The 12226-nt window shown below is 41.6% G+C and overlaps 1 protein-coding gene across 3 annotated transcripts in view; it reads right to left on the reverse strand.

Moving 5' to 3' along the window:
* Positions 1-988: 988 nt before the first annotated feature.
* Positions 989-12226, reverse strand: part of dnah9 (dynein, axonemal, heavy chain 9) — a 173357-nt gene continuing 162119 nt past the window's right edge. For all 3 annotated transcript variants that reach the window (XM_030754457.1, XM_030754458.1, XM_030754456.1), the window contains 4 exons: positions 10013-10195; positions 2888-3141; positions 2663-2798; positions 989-1216 (listed from right to left, as the gene is read on the reverse strand). In XM_030754457.1, the coding sequence (XP_030610317.1) occupies positions 989-1216; positions 2663-2798; positions 2888-3141; positions 10013-10195 (801 nt within the window). The remainder of the gene's footprint in view (positions 1217-2662; positions 2799-2887; positions 3142-10012; positions 10196-12226) is intronic.

A 12226-nucleotide genomic window follows, 5' to 3' on the forward strand; every position in this document is an offset into this window, starting at 1 on the left:
CATTGGCACTTGCAAGTAAATGTGCTGGCATAATTACAGTTAGCCTTTCGTGGCTGTACAGGCATTTATTATTATGCTACCATAATGACCCTTCTAGCTGGAGCTTTAACTGCTTACATTCTTTTAATTAAAAAATGTGAGTCTGAAATGACAGATTATCCATTTTGATTGGTACTGGTGGAAATATTTGGCTCAGTGACAAAGAATACAACACACTACAAGTTTATTGGGAACATTATGGCAAATCTGAGTTAAATATTTATATAAAGTCAGCTCAGTGAAGCACTATTATTGGCACAAAACAATATTCTTGTAAGGTTACTAATGTTACCTAATGACTGTTAGCTTCCCCGCTAGTGTGGCCAGTTTCATAAAGAGTTTTTTATTATAGGTTAGATCACACAAACAGATGTCTAAATTCACTGATTCTACAAACCACTCAGACCTTGGATATCTTAAGCAGGACAACGGTGAAATACATAAGAGGTAAATGAAGACTTTCTTTAAAAGCTCAGCTGTGTTTGTCTACTAGAAAAGCAGGACCACAGGAAAAGGTTAACAACACGGTGGTCAGTGTCAGAAGACACATGACACATGAGTCCACAGAAAATCAAACATTTTAGCGCTGGCATGTTTATGCTGACTTGATAGCCAGTCACCATGTTGGCTTCATAATAAAGCAGTGCTACAAAGAAACATTGGCTTATTTAGCCAGGGGTAAGGTGTCTTATTGTTGTCTTAAAATTAGTGAGTCTTTATTTTTGTGAATCTCTGGAATTTATTATCTATGAGAAAACTATCTTTGTGAAACTAGCCCACAGTCAGACCAAGAAAGGCTGGAGCGAAACTTCCCCTGAGTGCTTTGAAGTACGGAAACGTGTGGTTTACGACCAACAACCTACACAATCACACTTTAAAATATTTTGCCCAAGTGAGATCGGAACCAGTCGCTTTGTCAGCACCATCAGCACATTCATCTTAACCCCGTCTAGATCTGTAGAAGCAGAGCCACACCAGCTAAGGTCCACTTGGAGGGGTTTTCTTTGGTCTTCAGGTTAAAGGTCCATACGTATGTGGGTCCCCTCTGGTGGGTCTTATAGACAGGACACTGGTAGGCATTTCTGTTGTCCTGTTTGTCCACAGGGATCGCCCTGATGAACATTACCGGCATGGCTGGGGTGAGCTCTTTCAGACGGGCGTCCACAATCATGCCAGTCTGAAAGGAAAAGAAATGAAGAAGTAAGGCAGGGAGGGAGGGAAAAGTTATGCAGTGGGAATGACAACCCAGTCAACCACAGACGGGAACATTTCACAGAACTGGAGGAAATCATAAATTAGTTTGAGGTGCAGTGGAAACTTTGCCTGCATTTAATAATCTTCTCCTGGAGAAAGAAAAGAGAAGAAGCCAGCTGACTAATCTTGGTGGGCATAAGCAAAGTTAGACTTTGCCAAACACAGTTTTGTGGCACCCTTGAAAAGTGGTGAAAGTCAAGACAGCCTGAGCTGAAGTCAAGCTACCCTGCCTTACAATACACACTCTCTAAACACTCTGAAACAGAGTGGTCTGTCTCATTAATTAATCCTTCTACAATTAGCTCCGGACAAACAGAAGTTTCTCTGTGCGTGCACGGTGACTTTCAGGAATGAAAGTAAATCCTGATGACTTTGGAAAGCTCAGAGGACAAAGCCCAAAATGCATCTGCAATTGCTGTAACATGCTAAAGAGATGTTAAACACCAATAACCTGATGTCCGTGTTTACACTGTTATTATGCTAGCAGATATCCACTTTTATTGTTTAATCTAACAACATAAAAAAAGAATAAAAACAGGACAGTAATAGCTGGTGCCTATCGCAAACACACATCCGTTCATTGTATAAATCTGCATTTTTCATCATTCCACATAGTGTGTTTATTACATACAGTATCTAGCTGTCTATGGCATCTGAAGCCTCTGTGAATAAAATGTAACGATCATTAATGTAGACCAGGTTTATCGTAAATCTTTAACTTTTATTGCTGCACAGACCTGTGTCCAGATGGAGCGCTGCATACTCTCCTATTCACTCTCTGCTACTCCCTGCCAGTGGCACAGAACTGGCCTTGGGGCTGAGAGGAGGAGGAGGAGGATAGTTGTATGAGTGGAAGCTGCCCGGCCCGTATGTCTGCCTGTCTATTTGCCTGTGCCTCCAAGTTTAATGAAGAAAAAAGGAACCACTCCTCCAAAGGGTGATCTAAGTGCTCAAGTGCACACGCTGCACATTCCCTAATTAAGAAGTCTATTGGGATGCACCTTGAAAGCTGGGCACATATGCAGAGTTTGTATGTATGGAGATAGATAGAGCTCTGGGAAGCTGAGTAAAGTGCTGTGCTCCAAGAGCTGAACACAAGCAGGATGCAAAGCAGAAAATGAAGCCACAAAGGAAATGTGAAGGTTCTCTATTTTTTTGGAGGGGCGGGGGGGGTAATAATGTTCTTGACTTTACTTGGCTCAGTTTAAAGGTGCATTCTGGGTCAGCTCACCTCATTTTCTTCTATCTATAATCCACTCTCTGAGGCGCTTGCAAGTCAAAGTGTGTTGTGTTTGTTTCTGTACATAGACCTTCCATAGTGACTTTGCGGCAGTCAGCCAAACAAGGAAATCAATGATAACTCGTGTACCTGTGTGTCCCAGCGTGCACCCTCCATGTACAACCCATGTATGTAGGCCCCTTCACGAGGTGGAGAACTGAAGTCCTCCCGATTCTTCTTTGTGACATCACACTGCAGACACATACTGTCCAGGGGCCACTCATTTCTGCCACACAAGCACCGACAGATTTCCTGTTAAAAGGTCAAATGTTTGTTTCCATCATGTTTTTATATCCTAATGCAGAGCAGCCCTACCTTCTTGCTATAGCCTGCATAATGGCTGTGAGGAAAGACTGGGGGTTGAAGAAGCCAGCCAGCCACACTACAGAAGGTAAGATGAAGTCAGCTGACCAGGCTTCCAGCTCCCTGATCCTGGCCAGCAGGTCAGTGAACCACAGGGCCAGGCCACACATGGAGGGATATGCCCTTTTGGTCCAACTCTCTGGCACCGTGTCCAGGAAGACAGCATTCTGAAGGTTCTCCATGTCACTGGTCATGGTCAGCTCTCCCTGATGGGTGAAGGTCACAGTAATTCATTGTGAAAAGTCTTTTAAAGTATACTGTAATATATTTGTAAGGATAAAAGAAATCTATATACAAGCAATGTTCCTATGAGTCCTCATCACATCAGACAAAACTGAGCTTGCTAGCCTGCTAAGTAGATAGAGTCAAAAACAGACCAATAATCGCTCACTGTTTTCTAAAAGAGTTCTTTTTTTCTTAGTTCTCCTTTCTTTCATTTCTGCTACACATTGACATTGGTGCAATTGGTCTTTGTTGCTACAATCACACTGCTAAACAGAAACATAGAAATCATCCAACAATCAGTCTGAATGATGATCTGGATTTGGGCTTTAGGCTGTGTCCTCTGCGTTGCCTAAACCCATGAGCCAGGAGAGGGAAGGAGAGCATGTTGAGAGGGTTGCAATCTGTGCAAGGTTAAAAACAAATATCAGCCAGTATTCTTCTATCGTGTTTATCCTATTCTCCAACAGTTTCTTGCTAAGAGCTTCAGCCATCATTGCTTTCACTGTTTTATTCAGGGACTACCTTTCTTTTAAGAAAAAATTAAAAGGAGGTCAGAATCACAGATTGCCTAAAAAGAAAAATACACTGTTTTAGCAGAACTACTTTTTCCTGTTGTCTATCACTGAGGAGAGACAGGAAGGAGGTACAAAGTGTATTACAGGACAGAAAGGGCTGCAGATAGCTGGTTAGCTAAAGCCTCAATCACACAGGCCTAGAGACTGGTCTCCCTGACTGGTTGGAGATTGCTGGCTGTTGCTGGGTGAAACTGACCACAAAGAGGGTGCTGCACCAAAATGTTCATTGTGATTGCTTTGGCTGGTAAGACATTGCTGTGGGCGCCTGTAGGTTGCATGGAAGACACCGACTTGTTTGTGAACACTCGATAACTAACACAGACAGCATGCTAGCAAACCAATGAGTGGCAGTGAAACTTGAAAAAATGTGATGCGAACTGGAAACAATGGAAAACATCTGCTGTAAAAGTAAAAGTTGTGCCTTGGTGTTCAAAGCAACATGTTTCCTCATAGCTTCAGTACTGATCAGCAAGCAGTTGGGGAGTGTTTGCAGACCAGCAGCCATCTTCAATATAAACTACAGGTGGCCTTGGTAATCTGCTAGCAACCAAAGCAACCACAAAGAGGTTTTCAGTGTGGTACCATATACCATTGTGCGACCAATTTTAACTAGCAACAGTAGGCAGTCTCCTGCAACCACTTGACAGCCAGTTGCGATACCTAATGCCTATTTTTCCTTAGTGACCAGTGGCTGCTGGGGGTCACTGACTGGTCTCAATGCCTGCATGACAGGTTTCAGCGAGTGATTTCACAGAAACTGCCAGCAACCGCCAGCAACCACTCACAACTGGTCGTCCCTAGTGACCAGTAGCTGCCAGGTGGTCACCAACTGGTATAGGCATGACTTCCTCAGCTACCACTGCAACACAATACTAACAGTGTCATAAACCACAGGAACTGGACCCCAACGCAGGATTACAGGACAGGACTGGAACTTAAACGTAGCTTTATTGCAGATTCACACTGGAAATAATACATTGCAGCTACACTGAGCTGGAAACAGGAACATACAGAGCAAGGAGACACACTGTGAGGGGAACCCACTGACAACAACACGACAAAGAAGAGACACAGACAATATATACACACAAAAGGTAACCAGAGGAGAGTGAAAACAGCCGGGGAAAGCAGGTGAACAGAGGCACACAAACAAGACCAGGGGAAGCAAAACTGAATACACGTCCACAGGACCGCCAAAGTAAAACAGGAAGAAGACATGGAAACAGGACACAGACTTGACACAACAGGGAAGCAGGTACACTTAGGAACTGCAACACAGAGAAGGTAGGCACACTGAGGAAGAGAACATCTACATTGGAGGAACAAAACTGGACATGGGAAACACAAAGACAACCATGGGGACACAGAGGGAGGCAGCAACACTCAGGAAATACAAACAGAACCCAAGAACAGACGAAAAGAAGAACCCTGGGAATATAAATATCAAAAAAACAAATCAGTGATATGATACAAAAATATACCAAAACTGCAAAAACTACAACAACCAAGAATCAAATAGAGACATAAAACTTGAAAGTCCAGAACTGAAAACACTGGGTCATAGACCCAGGATCATGACAAACAGTAGGCTGTGTGTTATTTGTTACTGACAGTGCTGATTTATTACTTCATTTTTTAACAATTCTTTAAGATTATGTTGTTACAGTAACCACTACAGCCTTGTTGGGCTGGTGATGTCACCAAAAATGTTTGCTGTACTTTACCGAATAGGCTGATTGTGCATATGAGAAAAATCTGTTATATAATTTGGCTTTCACACTCTTTCTGATTATCAGGAAATAATCATTTTAATTAGGACGAGTGCTCTCAGTGCTGACAAATGCTGCATCTTTCATGCAAAAACGTCTTTGTTGGTTTGTGAATATTCTTTACAGGAAGGAACAAAGAGTCTGACGCATCACTTCCTGTTTGTCTATTTAGCTAAACACAGGAGGTGATACCTCCTGCTTAAGGTGCTGAATGGTAGCACATACATAAACATGGGGATAAGTGCGCCACGCCAGATAAGGAAACATGCTGTAAGAGCCGAGGGAAGATGACACTGATGAGTAATGAAACAGCATGCAAGTGAAAACAGTGGCGTCCTTTACCTACTGATAGTGTGTAGCTGATGTATTGCTGATGTATAGATACCCATATGTGACATAAGAATTCTTTATGAGGGTGATAAGGTTCTTTGGGTTTATCTAGATCATTGAGTTTATCAGGAACCGCTGCTCAAAATGATCCGTCAGTTCAGCCATTTCACACTCAACTCCACGGCACTGCGAAGCTCCAACACCTCACCCGGGCTAGCATGCTGATAGTTGCTATTTATTCCACTATAAAGACAAAATATGATTCCATTTGCTGGTACAACAGCCTACATGGCTTTTAAATCACTGAGCCGATTTATTGAGGCTTGTAGGGCGGGGAGATCGAAGCCTCATAACTCCTGACAAATGCACTGACACATTTTTTCCCCCTTTCTTTCTCTTTTCATTTGTTGTTAACACATGACTCACTCAGGCTTGACACAGAGAGTGCCGGCATCTCATTCCTTTCTGCTCCTCTGTAAGTCAGATTTCTGAGTCACTCTTACAACCAGGCTTCTGACAAACAACAAAGAAAAGATTTAGTTATGCAGGAATACTAATGAAGCAGTCTGTCAACAGCAGAGGAGCCTATGTAAAGTGAATCATAGGTGTTGAGGATAACTGAAGCTTTTTATGGTGGGGATTCATGTCACAGTTCACTTGAAGTTCAGTTGTTTTGTACTGAAGGTGTTTAGCTGTTAGTGCCAATCCTGCTGATCAAGTGTTTAGTGATTTAATTGAGTCCAGGAAGTCTCTAGCAAAATGAATAAAATGCAGTACTTGTAGTGGGATCACACTGTGTTGGCTGTGAAAAACACTGTGATTGTTGATTGCTTTGGATGCTCTAAAAAGTTCTACATGTCACTAATGTGTAAGTTTTTGTGGTTCTTGTATCAAAACATTCACTTTCACTGGCACATAAACAACATGTGAGCGCTACATGAATTAGTAAATGTGCAAAAGTCTCTAGTTTAGCTAATCCTGCAGCAGCCAGCTCACTCCACACAAATGTTTAATTAATTACATTACCAAAACCAAAAGTGTCACGCTGTGGCCCAAGGCAGGTCCTAGGGATCTAGGCCCCCGTGTCAGCTGCCTGCTTTGCCTCGTTGGTAATACAGGCTTGGAAGGATAATGGCTAAATGGTGTTCTTATCTGTTCTTATGATGTAAGCAGCTGGCCTCTGCAGTCAGAATGAATCAGTGGAGTTAAAATGTTTAAATGTTTCTGTAAGCTTCTTTTCATGCCTCTGAGTGGATATAAATGTATAGTGGACAAAAACATACAAAAAGAACCAACACTTAATTCCTTAACTACTGGTTATGCAAAATGATGCCCCTGTGATAAAAATACAAGCCAACTATCAGCAGACTCTGCAGTTCACATTGCTATAAATGATGCTTGCAGTCCTTCATTATTATGTTGCACTATTGTATGTACTGCATGTCGTACAACAACTAAGAGAGCAGCATATACATACATATAATCAAATCAAAGTTGACCTGGACGCACCTCACCCCTGCTAGATATAGGCTGTGAAGGCAAAGTACAGCTAACTAGTTAACCGCCCCTGTGTTGGCTATTACTGTAGTAACCTAACACGACCCGTCACTGATGGCGATATCCTCCTGCTATTAATGAAAATATTAAATAAATGTAGAAGCCAGGATAACATTACAGCCCCATTTCATAATAGAAAACATATTCAAATCATATTATATTCATGTGTGTAAAGGAATGTTACAACATAATGCACCCATACTACATAATCTGATGATTTAATGCATTATATATAACATCACTATAATCATATAAGACAACCATGTTGCTTAAATTTGAGCAATATTGCTGAGCAGTAGGTATGGCTTTAATATTGCTCAATGATGAGTCATAGTCTATACTATTTATGGCCATGAGTCATCCCTGACCGACATGTTAGACAATGCTCAGCCAATCAGGAGTTGGTATCACAGGCTAATCAATAAGGCTGCAGCCTAGAACTGATGTTCCTATGAACGGATTGGCTCTTTACCTGGAAATCTGGGATTCCCCAGTTTCTCACTATCAGCTACCGCCAACTGTTCAGTGACCGAGGTCAGCTGCTAGATATGGGGAATCCCCACTTTCTCCATTTCAGCCAACGATGGTCAGTAGGTATAGCCCATCTCACAGTGCAATATGATCACATGATTAGGCTAAGCCAATCAGGCATGAGAAAGAGGCTGCACATCATTGGTATATCATAGTATTGTTATATATCATATGTACAGACATATATATATCATAGCCTGAAATCCTCCCTGTTTACCTTCCACTTCAGATAAATACAGCCAAAGTGCACAAAGGGGACTAAATATCCAGGAGTATGAATATCGTGTTGCACATCTTTGAAGAGTAAAGAACACATATGTCAAATTTCATGGCTCAGCTCCTTGTGGTTTTAGAGTCTATAGAACCACAAAGGTAAATCCTCAGGGACAGACGGAAGGACAGTATGACAATAATATCCTCTCGGTTTATTTTGCACAGGAGCATAATAAAAATTATATCATAATATATCAAGAAGATTTCCAATAAAATAAAAATACTGAGCAACAGTTTATTGATGCTTGTGGCTTGCAGCCAGCAGCTTTTCTAAGTGTAAGTAAATGATGAGCATTTTCCATCCTTTGCCAATGAGCTATTGTTATCGATGACATACTTCTTAATTTAAAGCGTGACTCTACTGAAACACGGTACCAGCAGCAGCATTATATCCACACACAGCATGTACGCACAAAAGTCGCGCAGGTAGTGCTTTCCCTGGAAATGTTAAGTGCAAGTATAAAATAAGTGCTTAACACTTTAGTTTAACAATAAATAAAGTAACAACCTCGTAACTAGTCAGGAGCCTGAACAATATACATACACAATAACACAAAAAAATATTTTCTACTATTGTATCTTGTGTCAAAATTTTTAATCAGCTGCTTAAACTTAGCTAGCTTGCTTGCTCACTAACACTCAGTAGCAGAGGTTACAATCTGCTCAGGCACTGAAAGCGCTAAAAGCATTTAATACATGAATGATAATAATAAAATCTGTTGAAGGCGAATTTATATAGTTAAGATCACTGGTTTCACTTCATGACCCGTTTAATCTCACTGCTCTCATCCTGGTTGGCAGCTGATTACACAGATCTCCTTCTCTAAGCTGGTGGAGACCAAAATAGAGCCAAATAAAGATTAAATGTCTTTCATTTAAACAGGGACATAACTCCTAATCAATATGACTTTTTTCTCTAATGCAGTTTTAATGACTTCATTATGGAGTCCACTAATACTCACAAAAAAAACTTTTTTTGAGGTCTACTTTTGTTTAAACTCATTACTTCACAATAACTTTGTGTTCTCTACCAGGATGCAGGCGTACAGGTTCAACCCAGTTATCACATACTGAAAGGTAAAGATACTACAGAAAGGAGAGATCTTGCATTATGCTTTTAGTGCTTGTTATTTATTGGAAAAGACTGATCTCCAACAGTATCTCCAGCTGCTGTTCCATATGTGGCTGTTCTATGCGGATAACTTCTGCTTTATTGTTCAGTTTATGGTGGGGTTACAGGTATGTCCAGCTGTAGCATTTGAACCCGCAGCGCTTCTATGACAGACATGTTACAAATGTAAGCAGCAGCAGAGTCTATGCAACACTCAGAAAGCATCAACTATAATGTGTATGAAGTCAGTGTACCACCCATTAAAAACAGACATGACACAGCCATAATTGTAACTATGAAAGCACGACTAGAGCGACAGTCTGGGTCATACCAGGTCATCGATGCGCTCTGTCTCAGCAGCAGTCAGTAAGAGAGTGACGGATAAAAGCTCCTCCAGTTCTGGGTTTAAATACAATTTGACAGATTTGTTCTAGAGCATGAAGCCACAGCGTTGGAGGCATTGGCTCTCACTGGTGACACAACAAGCAGTGGTGTCTTGGTATAATACATGATACTGTGTCACAGTGGAACCGCTGGGGCTGAAAAATGAATGCAAATGCTGAAAACTGAACTTGCTCAAACACTCGTTTAATGCTGACTTTAAAAAAGGAAGGAACTCCTGAAGAACTCCTTCCACATAAGTGTATTTGACTGATTATATACGAGTGTTATAAATGACCATCAACCTCTTTCAAAGACTCCTAACCTTAAGTCCGAGGCTTAGTTCGCAGAGGGAGGATCTGATCTCCTGGGTGAGAAGGTTCATACGCTCACACTCCTGCAGCGCCACGACCTGGTAGGGAGTCCTCTCCTCTGCCTTCCCCAGAAGCTCAGCCATGTTAAACTCCTCTGGGAGTTTCTCCAGTATCTCCTCCAGCACTGCATGCACCTGATAACGTGGGAAGGAATGAAGAGGAGTGAGAGAAGTGTTTCCCAGTAAAATAGCCCATCCTGCTGTCACCATTAAAGATACTTAGGACAAGAAACACAAACAGTAAGAGAATACTCCTCTAAGTAAACAAGAGAAGGGTTTATCTGAGTCCTGCCAGTGCTGACAGTCTGAGAAACTGTTAGTTTGAAACAGTCCCATAAATATTCATGAAGACATATTTCTGCAACACCAGCTTTTTGTTTTCAATAACAGTATTATCCCTTCAGAAAATCAATGCTCGCAACATATTTTCGTGGGTAAGTGATGAAAGCTAATGTCTGTGTTAAACCTTTCCCAAGACAACCAGCAAGAGGGATCAATCAAAGGATTAGGTGCTGAACTGAGGATATCAGGTTATCATATCTATGGATTTTTCTGCTCATATGATTCTGATTATCCAGTCTGACTTTGGCAGCTACTGGACACCCTGAATACAGAGCGGACCTTGTTGGAGAGCCAGAAAGATCACACATTGTAATACATTGATTGACCAATGGACACACACACACACACACACACACACACACACACACACACACACACACACACACACACACACACACCTGTGGCCAATGTAGAGTCATCAGTTAACCTTGCATGCATGTTTTTGGACTGTGGGAGGAACCCATGGAAGGAGAACATGCTAACTAGTCTCTGCTTGGAGTTGAACCCAGGCTAGAGCTAACCACCACACAACGTGTTTAAATATATATGAAAATAATAATAATATGGTCCAGATATTTGTTTTGATCAACAAGTAACATAAACCTAGATTACACGGTTCTGTAAATCCAGCTTAGAGCCTGAGATCGACACTTTAAAATACACACATGCAAGTAAAATAATCTCTGTTAGGAGCCACAGAACAGCATGAATGAAATATGCTCCCAAAAGTTCTCTAATGATCAGTGGTGAGATCAACTTAAAGTCTTCAGCTGCAATTAATGAACTGTAATCATGACATTCAGGTCCCCCCAAATAGTCCTCAAAATATCAGCTGTCCATCAGACTGATTTGCCATCTGGTGTCATGGTCCCGAGTTTTAGCCTGTTGTGGTTCATGATTTATTCTTTGGACTGAAGACGTGATTTATTTTCGTAGTTCTACATTTAATCCTTTCAGTATGATATTATTTCTCTGCTTCACAGTCAGTTACCTTAGCTTCTAGTTCCTCGTACATTATGTTTGTCCCCCTCGGCTATCTTGTGACTCGCTGTCCTGTTTCCTGTCTTCTGGTTTCCCTGTTTAGTTCTGTCTAGTTTATCTTGTCTTCCATCAGGTTATGTCTCTCTGTTTTCTGTACCTTTTGTTCCTTGCCTGCTTTTGTTGTTAGTTCCTTTTTGTATTTCCCTTCCGTCCTAGTCTCATCCTCAGTGTCTCTGTGCTTAATCAGTCTCTTTTCCATATTTATCTCCTGTCTCTGTGTCAGGTTTCTAAGTCTTAGTCCTGGTCTCAGTGTTAGTTACTTCCTGCCTTTATTTTGATAGTCTCTTGTCTGTGTTTAGTTTTACTTCCCTTGTCTCATCTTCAGGGATTCTTTTCAGCTGTGCTCCCTGGTGTGTCATAGCTTCCTGATCACCTCATGTATGTATATACTGTCTGTGTCCTCGTCTGTTCTTGAGCGTGCCCTGGTCCCCCCCACCCCCACACACACACACACTGTGTGTTCCTGAGCTTCGTGGTTTCCCATGTTTCCTCCTAGTTTCCCAGTTAGTGTATTTCTGGCTCCGGTCCAGCCCGGTGTGTATTCAGTATATTTGCCCTGTATGATCCAGCAATAAAGCAACATTTAAGTTCAGTCCAGTCGCCCGTGTCCTGCACTGGGGTCCTATTCTTGCCTGCCACACAGCCGTTCTTGACATTTGGTTTATACAAGCAGCATAACAGTTTCCATATGGATAGTTTTATTAGCTTCAAACCAGTATTTTTGTCTGCTTTTCACTATAACAGATTTTGTGACATTTGAAGAGAGCACATGGTGAAAATGTT

This window comes from Archocentrus centrarchus, chromosome 19 (assembly GCF_007364275.1).
Source record: "Archocentrus centrarchus isolate MPI-CPG fArcCen1 chromosome 19, fArcCen1, whole genome shotgun sequence".
In the NCBI taxonomy this organism is placed as follows: Eukaryota; Metazoa; Chordata; class Actinopteri; order Cichliformes; family Cichlidae; genus Archocentrus; species Archocentrus centrarchus.